Source organism: Eucyclogobius newberryi, unplaced genomic scaffold (assembly GCF_026437365.1).
Source record: "Eucyclogobius newberryi isolate DKJ021-1_F unplaced genomic scaffold, fEucNew1.0.hap1 SCAF_2, whole genome shotgun sequence".
Taxonomy (NCBI): Eukaryota; Metazoa; Chordata; class Actinopteri; order Gobiiformes; family Gobiidae; genus Eucyclogobius; species Eucyclogobius newberryi.
Genome location: NW_027315834.1, coordinates 30,418,388 through 30,431,682, shown reverse-complemented (window position 1 = coordinate 30,431,682; position 13,295 = coordinate 30,418,388). Strand labels below are relative to the sequence as shown.

General features: G+C 44.4%; 1 protein-coding gene across 1 annotated transcript in view; it reads right to left on the bottom strand.

Annotated features, from left to right (window-relative positions):
• The window catches only part of LOC140368099 (copine-8), a 145,836-nt gene that overhangs the window by 78,769 nt on the left and 53,772 nt on the right, over positions 1-13,295 (bottom strand). The window contains exon 6 of the mRNA XM_072454978.1: positions 296-372. Coding sequence (XP_072311079.1) covers positions 296-372 — 77 coding nt within the window. The remainder of the gene's footprint in view (positions 1-295; positions 373-13,295) is intronic.

Sequence of the window (13,295 nt, the reverse complement as noted above, 5' to 3'; positions counted from 1 at the left end):
AGTACTTCAAAATACTAAATATATCAGTAGTTATATCGTCTATTGGCACCTGCAAATTCCTTACATATTGGCCTTGTATCGGCCCCCAAATTTCATATTGGTCAGTAAATTTGCTGGCGGGGCGTTTGCCACCTGCTCGTCTCCATAAAGATTTCCTTGCTTTGCCTGGAATGTTCTGCAGGGGGCCATTAAACCACACCTGCAGGTAAATAAATGCTTCTGTCCTTGAAATGCTCATGTTTGAACTGCACTGTGGCACGATTAAGCCCTGAAAAAACTGAGCCGACCTACTCACCCCAAAGATTTCTCCAAGCGGCTGCCGAGCGACCCCACCACTTCTCCCAGAGCGCAATGTGCCTGGCCCAGGAAGTCCTGTGAGGAGAAGAGAACAGTCAATAAGAAGAGCCCCAAAACAACCTGCCAACGACTGTCCCAACTCACTACTGATTTTGAGCCTTTCTTCAATTACAGTCCAAACCAAGGCTGCTAAATTTACCAGTAAATGCTATACAAATATGAGAAACAGAACAGACAAACCACGGATATTTTATTGCTTTTATGTTGCTCGAACGATCCAAATCCACTGCTGCTTATACTGTACGCCAATATCATCCAGCTAGTTCTTTTGTCCTGTTTATCCTGTTTTCTGACTCGAAAACCTACAGCCCTTAACACTCTGAATAAACCCTCAATATGCACTTGAACTAGTGTGTCATCTGTATGTCGGTATGTCGGTATGTCACGTAAGTGACATGTGATGTTTGCCGGGGTTTTTCTAAGCAATAAAAACATCCGCACGGAAGGAAAGACCAGAGCAGATCGATGAGTTTAATGCGTCACTGTGAAAAATTTCAGGAAAAAGCAATGAAATCTCAAAGCAGAAAACTAGGTGGCCCTCCAAAAAAAACGTTACATTGCGCCCTTATAACAAAAGGGCAATAACATAACGTAATAATGGTGGATTGGATTCAGGAAGTTGCAGTTGGTTGTATAAAAAAATGCCCTCATATGTGGAATACAAACCCAGACTGGCATTGCATCTATTACCACAGTGAAATATGAATAAATGTGCATATCCATGAGCCTATGGTGTAAAACTGCCCTGACAGTATTTCATGTTTCCCATTGATAATTTGCTTTGGCAGCAGTGGATTGAGTCTTCCTCCCACAGCCCAACACCTGCTGCACTCGGATCCCTTTCCACTTTGCGGCTAAATTAAATTGCCATCCTTGCCGACCATATGATGCAACAGAATACACGGAGAAAGGAAAGCACAAAGGGGGGTGGCAAAAGGGCATAAAGCTTTTTTCTAAGCGCATTCAGAAATAAGAAACTGCTTCTTTAAAGGATATATCTTATCTTATCTTATAACACCTTTAACTGGGCATTGGGGAATTGGATTGCAGAAACTATAACCTGGAAAAAATGGTACAAGAATAGCTGACTCTAACCCCTAACGATTAATCCCAATAATTACGACTATGACTACTGAAATATTTAGTTTGTTTGATATATGAAATAAAAAATACTCTTAAGTAAGAGTAACCCTATTTATTATATTCTCAATCAAGAACCATCTATCTTACATATTTTAAGACTGAACTACCTAAAGTCAAATAAAGGTTATATTATCTTATCTTATCTAATCTAATAAGAATAAAATCTTTATAGCCCCATCTTGCAAGATTTCAAACCAAAAATAGACTGATATAGAGGTATTTATTTCATTATGGATGTTTTTAAAGTATTAAGTATTAACACCATTACTTTGAGGGGACATTTGACTGGTCCATTTTCCTGGTACTTGTCTCCATGGAGATGTGCTTGCTTTACCTCGAATATATTCCAAAGCATTGCATAAATCTATCTCTCTTCATGGAGAATGTTCCAAAGTTGAATTTTCTATCTCAGTAAATGATGCTTTAATGGTGCTTTCTAGTCTTCTGAGCTCGGATTGTTAGTGTTCCGACTTTTAGTGGAACACAGTTTGAACTGAAAGAACATTTCAGAGCCAGAGTTAGAAAATACATTTGATGAAACCCGACAGCTTCATTAGAGTTAGTTCTTATTTTCAATGCTTGAAACGCAAACGTTAATGTAGTATGTGAACGTCACATTTATCAGTCAAAAAAACGACCAAGACCCTCTCTCTTACCGCGCGCACACACACACACACACACACACACACACACACACATACACACACACACACACACACACATACACACACATACACAGGACACACACACACACACACACATACACACACACACACATACACACACATACACAGGGCACACACACACACACACATACACACACATGGCACACACACACATACACACACATACACACACATACACAGGACACACACATACACATACACACACACACACACACACACACATACACACACATACACAGGGCACACACACACACACACATACACACACATGGCACACACACACATACACACACATACACACACATACACAGGACACACACATACACATACACACACACACACACACACACACACATACACACACATACACACACATACACAGGACACACACACACACACACACACATACACACACACACATACACACACATACACAGGGCACACACACACACACACACACACACATACACACACATGGCACACACACACATACACACACATACACACACACACACATACACACACACACACACACATACACGGGGCACACACATACACACACAAGCACATACGCACACATACACACACGCACGCACACACACACGGGGCACACACACACACACAGAGGGCGCAGTGTCCCATGGTGTCTCTACTGTTTGAGGAATAGATCAAACTCTGAACAGAGAGTGCTTGCTAAAAAAGAGTCTAAGCTTGAGTTTTTAAATCATCCAAAAAGACCCAGGTCTGACGGATAAAGGTCCCGGTAAAAACATCAAACTGAGAGTGGTGTAGTCGTTACCTGCGTATTGCAGTATACGCGCTGTACACCCACGAGAAGTGCGGCTTTCTCTCTGTTCAGACCTGCTAAAAACTTAACTCTCCTCTTTCCCCATAGTCACTTTTTTCCCCTCCTCTTTCTGTTTTGTCTCTCACACGAGCGCAGCCAGCGAGCAGTGGACTTTACAGACTCGGAATAGTCAGATGTGCTGATCAGGGCCAATGCGGGTAAACGGATCTGTTGGTGTCAAACTACAAAAGGATTATTTATTTAACGACAATCAGCCTCATAATCATGGAGAAAGATGCAAAAGTGTGAAAGAATGAAGTGAAAGCCAACATCAATGCAGCCGATACATGCACGGCAACGCAATAAAACATATCCAGAGGGAAAAAGAAACCCACATCATGCAATCAAGTGAAAGGAAAATAACCTGGTAACATAGTACATTTAAAATTCACCAGAATACAGGAAGTTTCAAAGTTTTCTAACCCCTGACTAATGTTTGTGTGTATGTTTGGGGACTTTTGGACTGAGCCTCAGTAAAATGAATAGAAGTCAATAATTTCAAAAAATAATGATGATAATATTCATATTTATTACATAAAAGTAGGCCCTTAGATTTTATAATAAGCTGCATTCTGTTTATGCATAATGATTGGCTTATGTTGCGAATGATGACAGAACTGGTGTGGAGACTTGTACATGGCAATAAGTATTTATTATCCTCACAGTGACTCTCAAAGTGCATCCTTCACCAGTAGGCTCTCTGACAATGCAATTATAGACCTCAGTTATTAGTTCCATGAAAGAAAAATATCAGGCCTTTGAGTGCCACATTTTCACACCACAGTAAATGCCTCTGGAGCATACTTTAGGAAGATGAAATGGAGGACACAACCTGCGCTGACAATCAAGGACTGGACAAACATAATATTGGAAATCCGGGGGGAAAAAATCACATTTGGACATAAAATGAAAATAAATTTAGTTGAAAAATGTTGAAATGCTGATCCTATTGTTATTATTTAGACTTACGATTACATTTTTGAATTATTTTGTCCCTGATATACAATCAAAATCATATTCAAGTGAAAATAGCACAACACTGGGTAAATTCAACAACATTTAGGCCTAAACATAAAATAAAGAGCTATTTTCAGATTTTAAAAAAAGCCTTAATATAATGATTATTGACCTTTTTGCACAACATTAATTAACAAATTAATCTCTGCCCTAGTAATGTTATCTGTATTTGCGCTCCACTGTCCTCCCGCTGCCTGTGAACCTGCCTTACAGCTGAGTTCAGCAGTAATAAACAAGGGTTATGCTAATGTCGCTAACGTCTACAGCGAGCTAATGTAAACAAGAGCAACAATTCACTCTCACATATAGTTTTATACACTGGAAATGTAATCACAATGTCCAGGTAAATACTTTACTTTTACTTTAATGCTGGTTTGAGCACTTGTTTTACTAGTATTACTTGACTGGGTGGTTACTGTCATGCCGGTTGTTCTCAACTCAGACAAACCGTCCAAGAATGACTGGAACGCAACACGCTGGATCCTTTATTGTAAAAAAAGCAAACTACATACATTCGAAGACATTTTTGGAAAGCTAAAACTATTTTGAAATCCGTTTTAGGCATATTGTTCATGTTAGCATGTTAGCATGTTAGCACGTAGCCTTATTGATCATACACTCGTACAGCACTGAAAGTCACCAAACCATGTGTCAACGTTCCACCGACCTGACACCGCCGCACATTTAGCCGCTCCTGCTTTTTAAATATTGAAATGCAGCTCTTAAATATGCGCTGACCATGGTGCTGACCGATCGTTGTTTACAAAGTGGCTCCGGCGCTCGCCTGAAATAATGAATGCGTCACCTCTCGCCGCGTCTCAGTCCTCCTCTAACAGAGCCCTCTTCACTGAGATGAAATGAGTGTAATTGATTCTTTTTGGCTTCATTGATCGTTCTGAAAATACTTTGCGTCCGTCAATCCGGCAGATCTCACATCGCTGCTGTAAATGTGCAACTTTGTTCTGTCTCACGCGGTCATTTTATTTAAGATCATGTAATTTCATATGAAGGAGGTGGTGCCTCCTTCATATGAAGGAGGTGGTGCACCTCTCCTTGAACCGACACCTTAACGTGGTGGAGGGGTTTGAGTGCCCGAATGATCCCGGGAGCTATGTTGTCGGGGGCTTCATGCCTCTGGTAGGGTCTCGCAAGGCAAACAGGTCCTAGGTGACGGGTCAGACAAAGATCGGTTCAGAAGCCTCTTATGACGACGACACGAACAAGGCCGTTTACGTCGCCCGGATCGGCGTCACCGGGGCCCCATCCTGGAGCCAGGCCTGGGATGGGTGCTCCATGGCGAGCGCCTGGTGGCCGGGTCTTACCCCACGGGGCCCGGCCGGGCACAGCCCGAAAGAGCGACGTGGGGCCGCCCTCCCGTGGGCCCACCACCCGCAGGAGGATCCATAAGGGGCCGGTGCAGAGAGATCTGGGCGGCAGTCGACGGCAGGGGCCTCGGCGACCAGATCTCCGGACACAGAGACTAACTCTGGGGACATGGAATGTCACCTCGCTGGGGGGGAAAGAGCCTGAGCTTGTGCGGGAGGTTGAGCGATACCGACTAGATATAGTCGGCCTCACCTCCACGCACAGTTTGGGCTCTGGAACCCATCTCCTCGAGAGGGGCTGGACGCTCCACTTCTCTGGTGTTGCCCGCGGGGAGAGGCGGCGGGCTGGTGTGGGCTTGCTGATAGCCCCTCAGCTCAGCCGCCACGTGTTGGAGTTTACCCCGGTGAACGAGAGGGTCGCGTCCCTCCGCCTTCGGGTGGGGGACAGGTCTCTCACTGTTGTGGCGGCCTACGGGCCGAACAGCAGTGCAGAGTACCCGGCCTTCTTGGAGTCCTTGGGAGGGGTACTGGACAGTGCACCGACCGGGGACTCCGTTGTTCTACTGGGGGACTTCAACGCCCACGTGGGCAATGACAGTGACACCTGGAGAGGGGTGATCGGGAAGAACGGCTTCCCCGATCTGAACCCGAGCGGTGTTCAGTTATTGGACTTCTGTGCTAGCCACGGATTGTCCATAACGAACACCATGTTCAAGCACAAGGGTGTCCATCAGTGCACATGGCACCAGGACACCCTAGGCCGGAGGTCAATGATCGACTTTGTTGTCGTGTCATCAGACCTCCGGCCGCGTGTCTTGGACACTCGGGTGAAGAGAGGGGCAGAGTTGTCAACCGATCACCACCTGGTGGTGAGTTGGATCCGCTGGCGGAGGAGGAAGCCGGACAGACTTGGCAGACCCAAGCGCATTGTGAGGGTCTGTTGGGAACGTCTAGTGGAGCCCTCTGTCAGTAGGGTATTCAACTCGCACCTCCGGGAGAGCTTCTCCCATGTCCCGGGGGAGGTTGGGGACATTGAGTCCGAGTGGACCATGTTCTCCGCCTCCATTGTTGATGCGGCTGCTCGGAGTTGTGGTCGCAAGGTCTCCGGTGCCTGTCGTGGCGGCAACCCCCGAACCCGGTGGTGGACACCGGAAGTAAGGGATGCCGTCAGACTGAAGAAGGAGGCCTATCAGGCCACTCTGGCTTGTAGGTCTCCGGAGGTCATCGACGGGTATCGGCAGGCCAAGCGAGCCGCGGCTCGTGCTGTCGCAGAGGCAAAAACCCGGGCCTGGGAGGAGTTCGGGGAGGCCATGGAGGAGGACTATCGGTCGGCACCAAAGAAATTCTGGCAAACCGTCCGGCGCCTCAGGAGGGGGAAGCAGTGTCTCACCAACACCGTTTACGGTGCGGGTGGAGGCCTGCTGACCTCAACTGGGGATGTCGTCGGACGGTGGAAGGAATACTTTGAGGATCTCCTTAATCCCTCAGTCACGTCTTCCGAAGAGGAAGTAGAGACCGGGGACTCGGAGGCTGGCTCATCCATCACCCAAGCTGAAGTCACTGAGGTTGTTCGCAAACTCCTCGGTGGCAGGGCTCCGGGGGTGGATGAGATCCGCCCTGAGTACCTAAAGTATCTGGATGTTGTAGGACTTTCTTGGTTGACACGTCTCTGCAACATCGCGTGGCGTTCGGGGACCGTGCCTCTGGACTGGCAGACCGGGGTGGTGGTCCCTCTGTTCAAGAAGGGGGACCGGAGGGTGTGTTCCAACTACAGAGGGATCACACTCCTCAGCCTCCCGGGTAAGGTCTATTCCAAGGTACTGGAGAGGAGAATCCGACCGATAGTCGAACCTCGGATTCAGGAGGAGCAGAGTGGTTTTCGTCCCGGTCGTGGAACACTGGACCAGCTCTATACCCTCCATCGGGTGCTCGAGGGCTCATGGGAGTTTGCCCAACCAGTCCACATGTGCTTTGTGGATCTGGAGAAGGCTTTCGACCGTGTCCCTCGGGGTGTCCTTTGGGGGGTGCTCCGGGAGTACGGGGTCCCTTTGCTCAGGGCTGTCCGGTCCCTGTATGACCGGAGCAGGAGCTGTGTTCGCATTGCCGGCAGTAAGTCAGACCTGTTCCCAGTGCATGTTGGACTCCGCCAGGGCTGCACTTTGTCACCGGTTCTGTTCATAATTTTTATGGACAGAATTTCTAGGCGCAGTCAGGGGTCGGAGGGTGTCCGGTTTGGGGACCACAGGATCTCATCTCTGCTGTTTGCAGACGATGTTGTCCTGATGGCTCCATCAAACCCGGACCTGCAACATGCACTGGGACGGTTTGCAGCCGAGTGTGAAGCGGCTGGGATGAGAATCAGCACCTCCAAATCCGAGGCCATGGTTCTCGACCGGAAAAAGGTGGCTTGCCCTCTCCAGGTGGGTGGGGTGTCCTTGCCCCAAGTGGAGGAGTTCAAGTATCTCGGGGTCTTGTTCACGAGTGAGGGAAGGATGGAGCGTGAGATCGACAGGCGGATCGGTGCAGCGGCTGCAGTGATGCAGTCGCTGCATCGGACCGTTGTGGTAAAGAGGGAGCTGAGCCGAAAGGCAAAGCTCTCTATTTACCGGTCGGTCTACGTTCCTACCCTCACCTATGGTCATGAGCTTTGGGTAGTGACCGAAAGAACAAGATCGCGGATACAAGCGGTCGAAATGAGTTTCCTCCGCCGTGTGGCTGGGCGCTCCCTTAGAGATAAGGTGAGGAGCTCGGCCACACGGGGGGAGCTCGGAGTAGAGCCGCTGCTCCTCCACGTCGAGAGGAGCCAGCTGAGGTGGCTCGGGCATCTGTTCCGGATGCCTCCTGGGCGCCTCCCTCGGGAGGTGTTTCAGGCATGTCCCACCGGGAAGAGGCCCCGGGGAAGACCCAGGACACGCTGGAGAGACTATGTCTCTCGGCTGGCCTGGGAACGCCTCGGGATCCCCCCGGAGGAGTTAGAGGAAGTGTCTGGGGAGAAGGAAGTCTGGGAGTCCCTGCTCAGACTGCTGCCCCCGCGACCCGGCCCCGGATAAAGCGGCAGAAGATGGATGGATGGATGGATGGAGGTGGTGCGATGGAGTTACCGATCTCCTAGCAACTGATGATATTATATACGGTCTACTAGGGCGGACACGAAACATGCTAAATATATCAGTGTAGCGCTGGTTGATTGTGTTTTTGTAAGTTATAAGTTTGGCAGCTCCTGGTACAGTCTCTAATACAACTCCTGGGTGCCGAAAGCGCCTCCCACCATGTTTACCTCGCAGTGAACAGAATACTTGCCAAGTTTATAAAGCACAACACAAATGTAAAGTATTGTGATCCTGTTTGGGATGGAAACAATGGACAGGAATAACCACAAGGGAGGGACAGCTCTGATGTTGTGTTATTTGTGAGGGATTGAAAAGCTTTGAACAAGTACAACAGAGAGATGGTGGATATGAATAAAGCTGGACTTAGAGCTGCGGGGAAAATGAATAATGAAAGGTTTTACAAAGGGAGAGGAAATGGGCTTTGTAAAAGATGAATGTACTAGAGCTGTAGTCAACTAAAGACCTGACAAAAGCTATCAAAACTATTAAAGTGCATATGACAGGTTTCATAAACTGATCATATTAAGGATTTTGCTACGCCTATTTTGCATATTTATTTGTTCTTTTTAAGTTCAAAATTAACTTTGTAATGTGGTTGGACATGAGCCGCAGATGCAACATACAAAGAAGTAATTCTACATTTATTATTTTAATCTAATCAGACAGCCCATCACTTTACTTTGATGAGGTGAAGAGATGTAAGGCTTGTCGTGAGGACTCTCAAACAATCTTTGTGGAACCAATGCTCAGGCTCATAATGAAAATCTCTAATAACCCAAATCACTTTTTGTTCTCAAAATTTGAACGATTTAGAGCCATTAAATATAAAACAAACTGCTATCGGTTCTCTTTTGTCCCTAAAGCAGCAGCACTTTTAAACAAGAATAGTTGACCCATGTTGGTGTAATTAAACAAATGTGATTTTGATTTTAAGTTATTAAATAATTAACTTAATATCATGTGTAAAGGCTCAGCTTTTAATTGCTGTTGCACATTGTTTTGAACCTTGTCACTGTCATTTTATGGGGACCTATTGGACTATAATGCTATTCAACCACATGAAAGTGGGCGGTTAATAATTGTAACTTATTGAAATTATCGCCATCTCTATTGTACTTTATACATGTACTTTATGTGCAAAAAGTTGTGACAGGGTTCATGAACCATAGATGCGTGCAGTATGTTTATCTTAATTGGAATGATATGAATATACCTTGATTTGAATTATGTGTGTCGTGTATTTAAGTGGCACTGTAGCAGAAGTTTTCTTCTCTCAGTGACAATAAAGTTCAACTTACCTCACCTTACCTTACTTTTACCTAGCAACCATGCTGTAAAAATAGCAATTTTCACACAACTGAAGAATAAATCACCTTTATTTTGTAAAATAAATATGTAAACTTATTATTATTAAACATTGTCCTTGAATTTTGATAGAAGGATTCCTTTTTAGAACTGCTTTATTCTTCTTATTTTCTTTTTCTTTCTTTTTTTTAACACAAACTGCCAATTATTTTATTTTAGGGTTCAATCACACCAAAAGTAATAACTAGAAAAATATGAAATGCACTTTAAGGGTTAGGGTTTTGTTCGTCCCAAGAAAACATCATGGGATTAATCGACTAAAGGACTTCAGCACTTGAATATACTCTGTGATATTGACATAAAGTATCTGTAACAAAAGTCTAAAATATGATTTATGAGTGTCTACTTTCTCCTCAGGGCTGCCTCTGCTTTTCATCTGTTCCCAGGTGCAGCCCACTATTTCCAACACACTAATGCATTAGCTTCCAACTCCTCCCAGGAGAGTCAGCTCCCCAGTCTGCAGGCCTGTCTCCTGTATGAGGGTTATTGATTTTTAAAAAGAAGAGGTGGCGGCGCCGGGGGAAGAAAAGCACAAATGAAGATGGATAAAAGCGACAAACTCGAGTTTTCCTGCTGAATGGAACTTAAAAGCTGACAGAGATGTGATAAAATGAAAGGCTTGTTTCTGGGACTGAGTACAACTGGTTTACACTGAATCATGTCATCAATTTGCTGCATGGAAATAGAAATATTATTTTTAGCATTGAAACGATCCTTAATTGGTCAGCGTGTGTTGACGGACGACAGATGTGTCGAAATGAAGTGCGACATGATAGTTACTAATTACTCATTATTGATGATATGTAGGAGTAGTAACTGCCCCAGCATGCTAACTTTGATAAATAGTAATGATCATCTAAGCAGCGTACATTGACTATAATTAGGGTGTTTTTTCAATTATGATAAATCATGTGCCATGTACAGCATTCTTTGTGCGTGAAAGATATTTCTTAAATATTCCAGGGTGGAACAATCCCACAGCTCTGGAACATGGATTAAACGTTGAGTTAGACAAAGGATGGGTGAGCAGTCTAATGCTCTGCTAGGATGCTGGGCTGGATGAGGATTTTTAGTTTCAATAATGGTAGGTTTTGTTATTGGTCTAAATGAGAGGCGAGTCCGAGGCAGCACTCCATGCACCGGCTTGTGTTCATAGAACATCAAGACAACATGTATTCTCCAATTTAAGGAGAACTAACTACCGTACTTTTCGGACTTTAAGCCGCCACTTTTCCCCCACCCCTGCGGTCATTACAATGGTGCGTCTAATTTATAGATTTTGCTGGCTAACGACCACCGGGGGACACTCTAGCAGGAAGCGTTTGACACACTCTAGAAGAAGACGTCAGGGGACGCGTTGTATTTTATATATTTTAAGCCTCAAAATGCTGTGTGTTTTATTGCAATTAGACTCATAATCACTGAGAAATTAGTCTAACTAGTCCCGCAGCGCAGCGGACCTCAGGTGCATCGCCAGAACCCCGGGTCAAAAGACACATCACTACCGCTTTTATTTATGTGTAAATATCTCATTTTACAACGTGGGCACCTGCGGTTTATGGTCAGGTGCGGCCTGTATATGTATAATTTATATTTTCTTCGTAAATTTCGTGTGCGCGGCTTTTATTCAGGAGCGCTGTACAGCCCGAAAAGTAGTATGAAACGTCTTTAAAGTACTGCAACGGTTTATGTATTTTCGGTACATTTGTCAAGTGTCCGTTGTCTCCCCCTGCTGTCTCTGGGTGGAACACCAGCCTTGCAACATGACCAGGGGCTAATTGCCATTAGAGGCAGATGCCATTTGTGAGAAAATACATTTGACATAAAATTGCATTTTATAATTTATAAAGTTATAAAGATTGTAAAGAGCAATACAAAAACCTCACTGATACTGTACCTTATAGTTCATAGTAGCAATTACTATATTAAGATAAAAAAAAAAAAAAAAAAAAAGAATTGTTGGTGCCAGCTTCATAAAACAATACAGAAAATGAAACAAAAAGATCAGCTTCTAAGTGGGATTTTTATATCAACATTGCAATATGGAAATTTGTCCTTAAAGACATTTCATTTATAGCATTCTTTAGGTTTTCTAATAACCAAAGTATCTATTTATGAATAAACGTTCAGCATTGGCATTATCCATGTAATAAACTAAAAATACTCCTGTTTGGTGTGTTTGCAGTCGCTGCACACATCAGGTGTCTGATCGGCTCGGATTGATAAGAAATCAGCCGCTTTCACTTCATCACAAATACAGTTTTGATTCACAGCCAGCACACAGTCAAGGAGTCCATTCTGAATGATTTTGGACATAGCTTTGAACACTATAGTCACTTTCCCTGACGCCGCCATGATCCATGTGTCTGTGTCTCCAGCGTAAACAGCGTAGGTCCGTGGTGTAAACACTTCTACTGTCGCAGAGGCAAACATTTGAAGACCATTTGACATAATTGGCTGATTGACAGGAGGGGCGTCGCCCCATCGCCCTTAATGGACCAGCCGCCACTGAATCTGATATCGACATTTGGTTGAAAAACATTTGCTTTTCTTTTGCTTGGATTGAAATGCATTCCTCAGGAGCAATGTCTAAAATATCATGCTTTTCTTTCTCTGACTGTGAGAACATTTGTTGAGATGCAACATATAGTGTAGTATCATCAGCGTAAAACAGTCAATAATAGTATTTAGGGCTGTTCTATCGCACACAGAGTCTAAAAGAAAAGATGTGTTGTAGTAAATGATTTGTCTTGAGCCACTGGAAAGAAAAAATAACTATTTTGTTTGCTGAATTTGTAATTTTTGCTAAAATAGTAAAAACCTGTTGTGTTAAATATTACTGACAAGTTAAATGACTTGTCATTAATCCAGTGCACTAAAGGGTGTTGACGACACTAAATTTACTGACATTGTCTACATGCTTTGAAGCTTACTCAGTGCGTTTCCTTTAAGGGGAGGAACTGGTTAGACAACAACATTAACGGTAAACACGATTTCAGATAATAAGAAAAGACAAGGAAGGGTCCCAAACAGGGTTTGTTAAATTACAATAGAGAGTCGAGTAATTAACTGCTTAATCTTGACAGCCCTCATTTTCTGTCGATGACAAAGAAAGTGAAAGTATCTATCTACTCTTCCCAGATGAACTATTACTCATAATTACTGAAAGCAGGAACTGTATTTCGTTGCTTGGTGTGAAAATGGCAGCAGTTCAAATGTGACAGGGACCGGGACAAGTTGCTTTTAAAGTGCCAAATGGATTATAATGACTGAATAATGCTTTCATTACACAAGTATTAGGTACATTAGGCCCGTCTCCTTTGCTTTGTTAAAAAGGAGTCAATGACCCATCACTGCATAAAGATCAAAATTATTTACCCAAACAACCATGCTATAAATAACAGCAAAGGCATTTCTAATATGGCTCATGTCTGCTTGCATACAA